The 15165-nt window shown below is 44.7% G+C and overlaps 1 protein-coding gene across 1 annotated transcript in view; it reads left to right on the forward strand.

Moving 5' to 3' along the window:
• The first annotated feature begins 9705 nt into the window (after positions 1-9705).
• The window catches only part of LOC138666445 (oocyte zinc finger protein XlCOF6-like), a 45893-nt gene continuing 40433 nt past the window's right edge, over positions 9706-15165 (forward strand). The window contains exons 1-3 of the mRNA XM_069754668.1: positions 9706-9756; positions 11687-11866; positions 12152-12240. Of these exons, the coding sequence (XP_069610769.1) occupies positions 9706-9756; positions 11687-11866; positions 12152-12240 (320 nt within the window). The remainder of the gene's footprint in view (positions 9757-11686; positions 11867-12151; positions 12241-15165) is intronic.

A 15165-nucleotide genomic window follows, 5' to 3' on the forward strand; every position in this document is an offset into this window, starting at 1 on the left:
TCTCAGAGCTCGTCCTATGTTTTTGATTATTGTCAGGTCACTTTGTGTGCTCTGTACTTCAAGGTCCATCGTGGTTCTGAATTACCTATTCATAACAATTAGGGTTAGGTTTGAGGTTAGGGTTGAGATTAGGATTAGGGGTGTGTTGGATTTGGGGTTTTGATTAGGGTTATGGTTAGGGTTGACATTAGGGTTGTTTTGGGGTAAGGGTTGTGATTATCGTTATGGTTAGTGATTAAGATTATTGATCGGGTTGGGATTAGGGTTAGGGGTGTGTTGGGGTTAGGGTTGAAGCTAGAATTGGGGGGTTTCCACTGTTTAGTTACATCAGGGGGTCTCCAAACACGACAGCCAATTTTGCGCTCAAAAAGTCAAATGGTGCTCCCTCCCTTCTGAGCTCTGCCGTGCGCCCAAACAGTGGTTTACCCCCACATATGGGGCATCAGCATACTCGGGATAAATTGGACAACAACTTTTGGGGTCCAATTTCTCCTGTTACCCTTGTGAAAATAAAAACTTGGGGGCTACAAAATCTTTTTTGTGGAAAAAAAAAATATTTTTTTATTTTCACGACTCTGCATTCTAAACTTCTGTGAAGCACTTGGGCATTCAAAGTTCTCACCACACATCTAGATAAGTTCCTTGGGGGGTCTAGTTTCCAAAATGGGGTCACTTGTGGGGGGGTTACTGCTGTTTAGGTACATCAGGGGCTCTGCAAACGCAACATAACGCCCACATACCATTCTATCTAAGTCTTCATTCCAAAACAGCACTCCTTCCCTTCCGAGCTCTGCCGTGCGCCCAAACAGTGGTTTACCCCCACATATGGGGCATCAGCATACTCGGGATAAATTGGACAACAACTTTTGGGGTCCAATTTCTCCTGTTACCCTTGTGAAAATAAAAATTTGGGGGCAAAAAGATCATTTTTGTAGAAAAAATGTTATTCTTTTATTTTCACGGCTCACGTTATAAACTTCTGTGAAGCACATGGGGGTTCAAAGTGGTCACCACACATCTAGATAAGTTTCTTAAGGGGTCTAGTTTCCAAAATGGTGTCACTTGTGGGGGGTTTCCACTGTTTAGGCACATCAGGGGCTCACCAAACGCGACATGGCGTCCGATCTCAATTCCAAACAATTCTACATTGAAAAAGTAAAACGGCGCTCCTTCACTTCCAAGCTCTGCGGTGCGCCCAAACAGTGGTTTACCCTCACATATGGGGTATCGACGTATTCAGGAGAAATCGCACAACAACTGTTGTGGTCTAATTTCTCCTGTTACCCTTGTGAAAATAAGAATTTGTGGGCGAAAAGATCATTTTTGTGTAAACAAATGCGATTTTTTATTTTCACGGCTCTACGTTCTAAACTTCTGTGAAGCTCTTGGGGGTTCAAAGTGCTCACCACACATCTAGATAAGTTCCTTAAGGGGTCTAGTTTACAAAATGGTGTCACCTGTGGGGGGTTTCCACTGTTTAGGCACATCAGGGGCTCTCTAAACATGACATGGCGTCCAATCTCAATTCCAGCCAATTCTGCATTGAAAAAGTCAAACGGCGCTCCTTCACTTCCAAGTTCTGTGGTGCGCCCAAACAGTGGTTTACCCCCACATATGGTGTATTGACGTATTCAGGAGAAATTGCATAACAAAATTTATGATTACATTTCTGCTTTTACACTTGTGAAAATAAAAAAAATGGTTCTGAATTAAGATGTTTGCAAAAAAAAGTTAAATGTTCATTTTTTCCTTCCACATTGTTTCAGTTCCTGTGAAGCACGTAAAGGGTTAATAAACTTCTTGAATGTGGTTTTGAGAACCTTGAGGGGTGTAGTTTTTAGAATGGTGTCACACTTCGTTATTTTCTATCATATAGACCCCTCAAAATGACTTCAAATGTGATGTGGTCCCTAAAAAAAAAAGGTGTTGTAAAAATGAGAAATTGCTGGTCAACTTTTAACCCTTATAACTCCCTAACAAAAAAAAATTTTGTTTCCAAAATTGTGCTGATGTAAAGTAGACATGTGGGAAATGTTATTTATTAACTACTTTTTGTGACATATCTCTCTGATTTAAGGGCATAAAAATACAAAGTTTTCGCCATATTTCCGTTTTTTTCATACATAATCGCAAGTAATATCGAAGAAATGTTACCACTAACATGAAGTACAATATGTCACGAAAAAACATTCTCAGAATCAGCGGGATCCGTTGAAGCGTTCCAGAGTTATAACCTCATAAAGTGACAGTGGTCAGAATTGCAAAATTTGGCTCGGTCATTAAGTACCAAATTGGCTCTGTCACTAAGGGGTTAATGCAATGTCGCGGCGACCAAAAAAACGTAATTTTGGCGTTTTGATTTTTTTTCTCGCTATGCCATTTAGCGGTCAGGTTAATCCTTTGTTTTTATTGATAGATCGGGCGATTCTGAACGCGGCGATACCAAATATGTGTATGTTTGATTTTTTTTTAATTGTTTTATTTTGATTGGGGCGAAAGGGGGGTGATTTGAACTTTTAGGGTATGTTAACACGTTCCTGATTTCCATCCTTTTTTTTTCAGGACTGAAACCGCAGCTCTTGGCAGAAAACGCAGGTCCTTTTTTTGGTCCTTTTTTTGTGCTTTTTTGGTGCGTTTTTTGATGCGTTTTTTTATCCTTTTTTTTATGCAGTTTTCTATGCAGAGTCTGTGTGTTTTCTAGGAAGTTTTTTAGGGTTAAAATGGCTGAAAATACCCTAACCCTACCCCTAACCCTAACCCTAACCCTACCCCTAACCCTACCCTAACCTTAGTGGAAAAAAAAAAAATTCTTAATTTTTTTATTGTCCCTACCTATGGGGGTGACAAAGGGAGGGGGGGTGTCATTTACAATTTTTTTTATTTTGATCACTGAGATATAACCTATCTCAGTGATCAAAATGCACTTTGGAACGAATCTGCCGGCCAGCAGATTCGGCGGGCGCACTGCGCATGCGCCCGCCATTTTGCAAGATGGCGGCGCCCAGGGAGAAGACGGCCGGACGGACACCAGGAGGCCGGGTAAGTATAAGGGGGGGAGATTAGGGCACGGGGGGGCATCGGAGCACGGGGGGGGGCATCGGAGCACGGGGGGGCATCGGAGCATGGGGGGGTGGGATCGGGGCAGCCACACTCCGCCCACGCACTTCCGCCCGCTTCCCCGCACTTCCTGCTGCAGCGGTTCGGCACCACAAACCGCAATAAAACCCACAGATATATTTTTGATCTGCGGGTTTTACTGCGGGTTTGACCTCACAATGGAGGTCTATGGGTGCAGAACCGCTGCGGCTCCGAAAAAAGAAGTGACATGCTCCTTCTTTTTTCCCGCAGCTATTCAGCGCGGCTTTTTTTTTTTAATTCAGGATCATGTGCACAGCGGTTCCTGTTTTCCATAGGGTACATTGTACTGTACCCTGCATGGAAAACAGCTGCGGAACCGCAGCGGCAAAAACGCTGCGGTTTCGCAGTAAAAAACGCACTGTGTGAACATGGCCTTATATATTTTTTTTTTATATATATATTTTTATTCACTTTTTTTTTTTAATTTTGGCATGCTTCAATAGCCTCCATAGGAGGCTAGAAGCATGCACAACTCAATCGCCTCTGCTACATAGAGGTGATGCACAGATCACCTCTATGTAGCAGAAATGCAGGGTTGCTTTGAACGCCGACCACAGGGTGGCGCTCAAAGCAATCGGCCATCAACAACCATAGAGGTCTCAAGGAGACCTCTGGTTGTTATGGCAATGCACTGCTGACCCCCGATCATGTGACAGGGGTCAGCAGTGCCAGCACTTCCGGCCACGCGGCCGGGAGCGCTAGTTAAATGCCGCTGTCAGCGCTTGACGGCGGCATTTAACTAGTTAATGGGCGCGGGCGGATCGCGATTCCGCTCGCGCTCATTGCGCGCATATGTCAGCTGTACAAAACAGCTGACATGTCGCGGCTTTGAGGTGGGCTCACCGCCGGAGCCCACCTCAAAGCAGGGGATCTGCCAGCTGACGTACTATTCCGTCAGCTGGCAGAAAGGGGTTAAATAAAAATGAACATTTAACTTTTTTTCACCAAAAATTTACTTCAGATCCAATTTGTTTTATTTTACCAAGGGTAACAGGAGAAAATGGACCCCAAAAGTTGTTGCACAATTTGTCCGGAGTATGCCGATACCCCATATGTGAGGGTGAACCACTGTTTGAGCGCATGGGAGAGCTCGGAAGGGAAGGAGCGCCGTTTGACTTTTCAATGCAAAATTGACTGGAATTGAGATGGGACACCATGTTGCATTTGGAGAGCCACTGATGTGCCTAAACATTGAAACCCCCCCACAAGTGACACCATTTTGGAAAGTAGACCCCCTAAGGAACTTATCTAGATGTGTTGTGAGAACTTTGACCCACCAAGGGCTTCACAGAAATTTATAATGCAGAGCCGTAAGAATAAAACAAAAAAATTTTCCCCAAAAAATTATTTTTTAGCCCCCAGTTTTGTATTTTCCCGAGGGTAACAGGAGAAATTGGACCCCAAAAGTTGTTGTCCAATTTGTCCTGAGTACGCTGATACCCCATATGTGGGGGGGAACCACCGTTTGGGCGCATGGGAGGGCTCGGAAGGGAAGGAGCACCATTTGAAATGCAGACTTAGATGGAGTGGTCTGCAGGCATCACATTGCATTTGCAGAGCCCCTAATGTACCTAAACAGTAGAAACCCCCCACAAGTGACACCATTTTGGAAAGGAGACCCCCTAAGGAACTTATCTAGATGTGTTGTGAGAACTTTGAGCCCTCAAGTGTTTCACTTCAGTTTATAACGCAGAGCCGTGAAAATAAACAATCTTTTTTTTCCCACAAAAATTATTTTTTAGCCCCCAGTTTTCTATTTTTCCAAGGGTAACAGGAGAAATTGGACCCCAAAAGTTCTTGTTCAATTTGTCCTGAGTACGCTGATACCCCATATGTTGGGGTAAACCCCTGTTTGGGCACACGGGAGAGCTCGGAAGGGAAGGAGCACTGTTTAACTTTTTCAACGCACAATTGGCTGGAATTAAGATCGGACGCCATGTCGCGTTTGGAGAACCCCTGATGTGCCTAAACAGTGGAAACCCCCCAATTATAACTGAAACCCTAATCCAAACACAACCCTAACCCTAATCCCAACGGTAACCCTAACCACACCTCTAACCCAGACACACCCCTAACCCTAATCCCAACCCTATTCCCAACCGTAAATGTAATCCTAACCCTAACTTTAGCCCCAACCCTAACCCTAACTTTAGCCCCAACCCTAACTGTAGCCTTAACGCTAGCCCCAACCCTAACCCTAACCCTAGCCCTAACCCCAATGGAAAAATGGAAATAAATACATTTTTTTAATTTTTTAATTTTTCCCTAACTAAGGGGGTAATGAAGGGGGGTTTGATTTACTTTTATAGCGGGTTTTTTAGCGGATTTTTATGACTGCCAGCCGTCACACACTGAAAGACGCTTTTTATTGCAAAAAATATTTTTTGCGTTACCACATTTTGAGAGCTATAATTTTTCCATATTTGAGTCCACAGAGTCATGTGAGGTCTTGTTTTTTGCAGGACGAGTTGACGTTTTTATTGGTAACATTTTTGGGCACCTGACATTTTTTGATCGCTTTTTATTCCGATTTTTGTGAGGCAGAATGACCAAAAACCAGCTATTCATGAATTTCTTTTGGGGGAGCCGTTTATACTGTTCCGCGTTTGGTAAAATTGATAAAGCAGTTTTATTCTTCGGGTCAGTACGATTACAGCAATACCTCATTTATATATTTTTTTTTATGTTTTGGCGCGTTTATACGATAAAAACTATTTTATAGAAAAAATAATTATTTTTGCATCGCTTTATTCTGAGGACTATAACTTTTTTATTTTTTTGATGATGATGCTGTATGGTGGCTCGTTTTTTGCGGGACAAGATGACGTTTTCAGCGGTACCATGGTTATTTATATCTGTCTTTTTGATCGTGTGTTATTCCACTTTTTGTGCGGCGGTATGATAATAAAGCGTTGTTTTTTGCCTTGTTTTTTTTTTTCTTACGGTGTTTACTGAAGGGGTTAACTAGTGGGACAGCTTTATAGGTTGGGTCGTTATGGACGCGGCGATATGTGTACTTTTATCGTTTGTTTTTTTATTTAGATAAAGAAATGTATTTATGGGAATAATATTTTTTTTTTCTTTATTTAGGAATTTTTTTTTATTTTTTTTTTTTACACATGTGGAAATTTTTTTTTTTTTACTTTGTCCCAGGGAGGACATCACAGATCGCTGATCTGACAGTTTGCACAGCACTCTATCAGATCAGCGATCTGACTAAGGGTACCGTCACACTGAAACGACGCTGCAGCGATACGACAACGATGCCGATCGCTGCAGCGTCGCTGTGTGGTCGCTGGAGAGCTGTCACACAGACAGCTCTCCAGCGACCAACGATCCCGAAGTCCCCGGGTAACCAGGGTAAACATCGGGTTACTAAGCGCAGGGCCGTGCTTAGTAACCCGATGTTTACCCTGGTTACCATCGTTAAAGTAAAAAAAACAAACACTACATACTTACCTACCGCTGTCTGTCCCCGGCGCTGTGCTTCTCTGCTCTGGCTGTGAGCGCCGGGCAGCCGGAAAGCACAGCGGTGACGTCACCGCTCTGCTTTCCGGCCGCTGTGCTCACAGCCAGAGCAGAGAAGCAGAGCGCCGGGGACAGACAGCGGTAGGTAAGTATGTAGTGTTTGTTTTTTTTACTTTAACGATGGTAACCAGGGTAAACATCGGGTTACTAAGCGCGGCCCTGCGCTTAGTAACCCGATGTTTACCCTGGTTACCAGTGAAGACATCGCTGAATCGGCGTCACACACGCTGATTCAGCTATGTCAGCGGGAGATCCAGCGACGAAATAAAGTTTCAAACGATCTGCTACGATGTACGATTCTCAGCGGGGTCCCTGATCGCTGCTGCGTGTCAGACACAACGAGATCGTAGGGATATCGCTGGAACGTCACGAATCGTACCGTCGTAGCGATTGAAATGCCACTGTGAGATGGTACCCTTACAGCACTGCAGGCTTACCAAGCGCCTGCTCTCAGCAGGCACTTGGTAAGCCACCTCCCTCCCTGCAGGACCCGGATGCCGCGGCCATTTTGGATCTGGGCCTGCTGCAGGGAGGAGAGGTAAGAGACCCTCGAAGCAACGCGATCACATCGCGTTGTTGCGGGGGTCTCAGGGAAGCCAGCAGGGAGCCCCCTCCCTGCGCAATGCTTCCCTATATCGCCGGCACACCGCGATCATGTTTGATCGCGGTGTGCTGAGGTTAATGTGCCGGGGGCAGTCCGTGACCGCTCCTGGCACATAGTGCCGGATGTCAGCTGCGATAGGCGGCTGACACCCGGCCGCGATCGGCCGCGCTCCCCCCGTGAGCGCGACCGATCGCGCTGGACGTACTATTCCATCCTTGGGAAGTAAGGCCCACCCTACATGGACGGAATAGTACGTCCAATGGCAGAAAGGGGTTAAGCTGCGAAAACAGAAAAAACCCATCCGAGAAATTGCTACAATATTAGAAGTGGCAAAATCTACAGTTTGGTACATCCTGAGAAAGAAAGAAAGCACTGGTGAACTTATCAATGCAAAAAGACCTGGGCGCCCACGGAAGACAACAGTGGTGGATGATCGCAGAATAATCTCCATGGTGAAGAGAAACCCCTTCACAACAGCCAACCAAGTGAACAACACCCTCCAGGAGGTAGGCGTGTCAATATCCAAATCTACCATAAAGAGAAGACTGCATGAAAGTAAATACAGAGGGTTCACTGCACGGTGCAAGCCACTCCTCACCAGCTCCTGCTGGCACTACCACAGCTCCTGCTGCAGTTACAAACCGCCAGCACCTCCGGGTGCTGATCACAAGCCGCTGCTGCTGCAACTGCAGCTCCTGCTGCTCCAGAACCTCTTGCTGCAAATGCAGCTCCTCTCCGCAAGGCTCTGCATGGCTCCGCACCGCAGACTTCATGGAGCCGCCAATCCACAGCAAACTTCGTAACCCCGCCGAGTTACAGCTAGATGCTTGTACTCTTCGTGACCCCACCAAGCCACAGCAAGCTGACTTGAGAAAAACAACTTTGTGACCCCGCCGAGCCACAACAAACACCTCACACGTGCTTTCTGAACCTTTGCCCGCAGTCTCGCACCAAATGTGGCGTTACACCTACTGTTTGTATTGGGGAACACTCCGTGGCAGCGGAGTCAGGCAAGGTTTTCACACAAAACAGTCCATACGGTTTATTTTAAACGTCATAAACCATACCGTAAGCCAGGTTACACATCAACGGCTTACACATAATCCATTACTTCATCAGTTATGGCTTTACAAAGCATTCACTAGTCAAGCCTTACTCTCTTCAGTCACCAGGTGACCGCGCAGTTCAGTAACTGTCCTTTGCCAGTGCACATAGTTCTTTCCCCATAGCCGGTGTTACCTTTCAGGAGCTCCTGCTCCACAGGTGGACTCCAGATCAGTCCAAGGTCCTCAACAGGATGGCGTCTTTCTCAGTGTGGGGCCGTCCAGGCTCTGCACACACATGTGGCCTGACCGGGTGTTATTCAGGACATTCCTCCAACACCCAGGCCACCAGTACCAAAACCCCACCATGTGCTATTCAGGGAGATAGCACTCCCAACACATAGGCTTCCGGGACCTTGCATATGGACCAAACAGATCCATACACTCCCCACCATGTGACCAAACCCTGGTCACATTATGTAGCTGTAACCACCCACATAGGTGGGAGGTGTATGTGTAGTTATCCAATTCCCGCTCAGCTCTTTGACTAACCCTATAAGCCTCCCTTATAAGTAAACACAGCAAACATTGGTGGAACTATAAGTCCCAGCATAACCATATCATTTTCGTCTTTCGTCTGCGACACATACCGGCCATTTACAATAATGCCAGTCCCTAATTCACCATCATAATTATGCCTCCAAGTGCATCCTGAAGCGCAAACACAGCGCCCCCTGGCTGTAATATGGGTTACTGCATCACAGAGGATAAAAGAAATAGAGGCAAGAGGTTCATGTTCAACAGGCCCTTTGACAACAAAAAACAACCCCAATGAAGGTGTTCCCCAAGTCAAAGGAAGGTTGGCTTACTTTCTCCCGGCCTGGGAAAAGATATACAGAAGTATGTGGATCTTGGATATAATAAAACTAGCTAAAGTTTCATTCTCCCCCACCCCCTTCCTTCATAATAAATCCACAAAGGTCAGCAAAGGATGAACAGTTAGCCTTGCAAAAAGAAATTCTAGGTCTAGTAGAGAAGAATGTGCTTCAAGAAGACCCCACCCAAGAAAGAGGCAAAGGGTTTTACTCCCCTCTTTTCTTGAGGAAGAAACCGGATGGGACATTCAGGGTAATCGTAAACTTAAAAAAGTTTAACAAATTTCTGGAAACTCAACCCTTCAAAATGGAAACAATAAAATCATCTGTAAGAATGCTATTCCAGCTTGTTTTATGACTGTGTTAGACTTGAAGGATGCCTACTACCATGTACCCATCCACAAGGACCATCGCAAGTTTCTCAGGGTGGCAGTCACAATTCAGGGGGAGTTAAAGCATTACCGGTTCAGAGCTCTCCCTCGGCTTGGCCATTGCCATGAGGGTATTTACCAAGATAATGGCGGAAGTTATGGCCCTCATACGAGAACAAAATGCTCTGGATGACCTGGTAATAGGTAATTCCCCTCATCACTGCAAAGAACAGCTAGACAAAGTTATGAGAACACTGACGAGTCTAGGCTGACTATTAAACTTACCCAAATCCCAAATCATACCGAGTCAGGTGCAAGAATACTTGGGAATAATTCTAGACTCAAACAAACAAGAACGTCATCTCCCACAGGGAAAAATTCAGAACATGATACAGCTGACGTCATGTATGAGAGACTTCCCTGTCACCACCTTACGGAGGGCAGTGTCACTGCTAGGATCAATGACAGCTTGTATTCGGGTGGTCCAGTGGGCTCAAAGGCATATCCAAGAACTACAATGGGAAATATATAACAGGAGAACATGAGCTCGTTATCTTATCTTACTGAGGGATGAATCACAACTCCTGCCCAGCAGCTGACAGCTCCTTTTCTGATAATTCTAATGGTACATTCCTCCTTGATGTTTCTGATATTCTGCCTGTACTTTTCTCCTGCATTTTATTTCCCTCAGCCGTCAATCTAGGATCTATTCTGCTGGAAGCAGTGCTGCTTATATTAGCAGATCTGAGGGCTCCATGAATATGGCAGCAGAATAGTGATGAGCGAGTATACTCATAGCTCGGGTGATCTTCGAGTATTTGTTAGTGTTCGGAGATTTAGTTTTCATTGCCTCAGCTGCATGATTTACGGCTTCTAGCCAGGCTGAATACATGTGGGAATTCCCTAACAAACAGGCTTTCCTCACATGTATTCAGCCTGGCTAGCAGTCGTAAATCATGCAGCTGAGGCGATGAAACCTAAATCTCCGAACACTAATAAATAATCGGAGATCACCCGAGCAGTGCTCTGGAAAACCCGAGCAACGAGTATACTCGCTCATCACTACAGCAGAACACTCCCACTACTGTGAATTGTGAAGCCCACAGAGGCGTGCCCAGTTCACAGCAGTGACAATTTTATTACAATAGATAGGGTCCGCATCAGTCTGTTCTCTCCTATGACCGTGGGATGCTGTATTATGACACTGAAAGTGTCGTTCTGCTACTGTGAAAGCAAGATGTCAGCCTCAAGTGCCTTCTTTAAACTCCTATAACACACAAAATATATTTCAAATGCAATCAAAACTTGGTTATAACAGCATGTTATGCTACATTACATTGATTTATTAATGATCTACAAACGCAGTACCTTCCCTTTAATATCTTTTTTTTCTGGTGTTTTTCTTGTAATATAGGAAATCCTAAGACCAGAAATAAACCCGACAAAACACTGTACTTGGAGACTTTGAGATCAGATAATATCTGTCCGTTGTGTTTGTGGAAACAAAAAAGCTTTTATAAAAGCCTCATCATGAAGTAGTTATTTCTCCTGTCACGTGTAATGAATATCTCCTTCAGTATTGCTAATGCCGATTCCAGTGTCGGTAAATGAGACGAGAATTAGCGTTATGGAAGATGAGTCTATGAGGAACGTATTCAGCTGCCGACTCCGAGGAAGAAACTGCTTGTTGTCTGTGGCCTAAAATATACAGGTTTTATTAGTAGATATAAAGAAGAAAACTAAATACTGTAAAATAATAAATCTCCTCATGTTTCCCTTATTATCTCCAGTAATTGTATTATTACACAGGATTTTTATGATGTTACATCTTCTCATCTTCTCATCCAGGTCTCTACAATATCGGATCCTCTCAGTGAAGATCTTCTATATAAAGGCATTTTCCTGATTTACCCAACAAGGATGGATATGGACAGAGACAAGATGGTAGAGAGGATATTACACCTCACCCTAGAGATCCTCTTCCGTCTTACTGGAGAGGTGAGAGATTCTGATGACGTCACATTACATCATTCTTATCTATGGGAATAACACATGGACAGAACTGGAGAGATGAGGACTCTGGAAATGTCTGTAGTGAGATTTATTAATGTGTCTTTCCATAACCAGGATTACACAGTAGTGAAGAAGACCTCTAGTGAGCGCTGTCAGAACCCTGTGTCTGAAGGATGCAGAAGACCCCTGAGCCCAATCACGGGGCCTCCACCTTACCCCCTGTTATATGAGGGCATCAATGGTCAGAAGATCCTAGAACTCACCTACAAGATGATTGAGCTGCTGACTGGAGAGGTGAGACTGCTGGGAATGCTGGGACATTATACAGTAACGCTATGAAGGGATCGGGGGGATGACGGTATCATTGTATGTGTCAGGTTCCTATAAGGTGTCAGGATGTCACAGTCTATTTCTCCATGGAGTAGTGGGAGTATTTAGAAGGACACAAAGATCTTTACAAGAACGTCATAATGGACATTCCCCAGCCCCTCACATCACCAGGTAATAGACAGGACTAAATACACATATAATTATCTGTATATAAAGAATGAATTCAGTCCCTGTTTCTATTTCCTCCAGATCTATCCAGTAAGAGGACAACACCAGAGAGATGTCCCCTTCCTCTTCCACAGGACTATAAACAAGATCCCAATGCTCATGATTGTCAGGTAGATGGAGAGAAGGTGTTATGCGATCTCCCCTTTGATGTGTAGACGGGAATGAAGGTCTTGTGCTCAGTTTTGTTTTATTCACCAGTATTATGTCTTAAGGCCCCTTCACATTAAGCGACGCTGCAGCGATACCGACAACGATCCGGATCGCTGCAGCGTCGCTGTTTGGTCGCTGGAGAGCTGTCACACAGACCGCTCTCCAGTGACCAACTATGCCGGTAACCAGGGTAAACATCGGGTAACTAAGCGCAGGGCCGCGCTTAGTAACCCGATGTTTACCCTGGTTACCATGCTAAAAGTAAAAAAAAAAACAAACACTAGATACTTACCTACCGCTGTCTGTCCTCCAGCGCTGCGCTCTGCTTCTCTGCTCTCCTCCTGTACTGTCTGTGAGCCGGAAAGCAGAGCGGTGACGTCACCGCTCTGCTTTCGGCTCACAGACAGTACAGGAGGAGTGCAGAGCACAGCGCTGGAGGACAGACAGCTGTAGGTAAGTATCTAGTGTTTGTTTGTTTTTACTTTTAGGATGGTAACCAGGGTAAACATCGGGTTACTAAGCGCGGCCCTGCGCTTAGTTACCCGATGTTTACCCTGGTTACCAGTGAAGACATCGCTGGATCGGTGTCACACACGCCGATCCAGCGATGTCTCCAGGGAGTCCAGCGACGAAATAAAGTTCTGGACTTTGTTCAGCGACCAACGATCTCCCAGCAGGGGCCTGATCGTTGGTCGCTGTCACACATAACGATTTCATTAACGATATCGTTGCTACGTCACAAATAGCAACGATATCGTTAACAATATCGTTATGTGTGAAGGTACCTTTATACTTGGGCAATGAGAGCAGTGGAGATGGCAGGATTAGATCTGATCATAGATGTGACTTCTCCATCTGTCTGTGACTTTTACAATATTTGTTTTAGAGTGAAGACCTGACCCATATTAATACTTTACAGACATATGTGAGGGGTGATGAGCAGTGTAAAGTGGAGATTCCTACATATGACTACCCAGGTGAGTAGTAACCACTAAATGCAGAGAAGTCACAGATTCTTCTCAGTCATCGGCTGTGGCTAGTGATGAGCGAATATACTCATTACTCGAGATTTCCCGAGCATGCTCGGGTGTCCTCCGACTATTTTTTTAGTGCTCGGAGATTTAGTTTTCCTCCCCTCAGCTGAATGATTTATATCTCTTAGCCAGCTTGATTACATGTGGCAACCCTGACATGTACTTATGCTGGCTAACAGATGTAAATCATTCAGCTGCGGCGATGAAAACTAAATCTCCGAGCACTAAAAAATACTCGGAGGTCACCCGAGTATGCTCGGGAAATCTCGAGTAACGAGTATATTTGCTCATCACTAGCTGTGGCTGCTTTATCGGTGGTGTAGTCCGGCCGTATCACAATCGTGCGATCACCATTTTGCCTCTAGACCACAACATTCTCCTCCACCCAAAACTGTTCAAATGACTTTGGGCATTGAAAGCCCTTTTATATATAGAACTTACCACCTGGAGGATTCACCTACCCCCTTATATTAGAAGATGCTGACCATTACCTGCCCAGATCTGTAAACTACAAAGCCAAATGACAAAGCACATAGAATGTGCTGATAAGTTAGAAAATCACTTGAAGAAAAGTATTATGGGCCTGTAAGAGAAAGCTCAGGGTAATTAAGCAGTTGGCTTCCTAGAACCCTGATATCTTATTGGATGAATCTACCTTCTCCCCCTCCTGTGCTGCTGAATGTGCTCATATGGTCTCTACAAGACCAGGTCCAGTCTTTCTGGCCAAACTTTGCTTTTATGATCGACAACATTAAATGTGCAGTGAGGCCAAGTGTGAATTTCTGTACAATCACAGCAGAGTTTATTTTTATCCTGACTTTTCAATTTGTATTAAAACTAATTTCAAGGAGGATTGTGATCAACTACAGGAAAAACATTACTCCTGTGCCATGATAAATCTCTAAGCTGTGCGTGGCTGATGGATGTAATATGCCTTTATTAACCCCTGCAGGAGATGTGTTGCCTCGAGCCCTGGTTTCATGGAATCACTCCACATCATAAATTACATTGTTTTCGATCATAAGTAATTCAGATTACTGCACAATCTCTCCTGAAATGTGGAGCAATATTATTTTCTCTAATCTTCTGGTCAGGACTCATAGTAGCTCCAATGGTCCGCCATAAATGAGTGCATCTCTGGTTTACTGTTGGAGTTCTCCCCTCGTACATACATTGTTGTTGGGGATGTAACATAGAATAAAACCTGTCTTTTTTTACCTGTTCATTCTGTATGATAGTTTGTGGTGGGATTGTTCTGCATCACTTAAGTGAGTCTGTAACTCCCTGATAGTCTTAAAGGGAACCTGTCACCTGAATTTGGCGGGACCAGTTTTGGGTCATATGGGCGGAGTTTTCGGGTGTTTGATTCACCCTTTCCTTACCTGCTGGCTGCATGCTGGCCGAAATATTGGATTGAAGTTCATTCTCTGTCCTCCATAGTACACGCCTGTGCAAGGTAAGATTACTTTGCGCAGGTGTGTACTACGGAGGACAGAGAATGAACTTCAATCCAATATTGCAGCCAGCATGCAGCCAGCAGGTAAGCAAAGGGTGAATCAAACACCCGAAAACTCCGCCCATATGACCCAAAACTGGTCCCGCCAAATTCAGGTGACAGGTTCCCTTTAAAAATAGCTCTTAATCTCCTCTTTCAAATGTCTAAGATCGAATTTTAAAGTGAACCTGTCATAAGCCAATACAGCTCCATATGTAATCAGAGCACCACATAAAGCCCTGCTCACAGGTCGCCCACAGCTCCACCCCGGAGCACGAGAATCTCAATAACTGAAAACTAAATACAGATTAAACAATAACCACTAGACAGATTTCATCAACCAAGGTATCATTGTA

The sequence above is a fragment of the Ranitomeya imitator genome, chromosome 2 (assembly GCF_032444005.1).
Source record: "Ranitomeya imitator isolate aRanImi1 chromosome 2, aRanImi1.pri, whole genome shotgun sequence".
In the NCBI taxonomy this organism is placed as follows: Eukaryota; Metazoa; Chordata; class Amphibia; order Anura; family Dendrobatidae; genus Ranitomeya; species Ranitomeya imitator.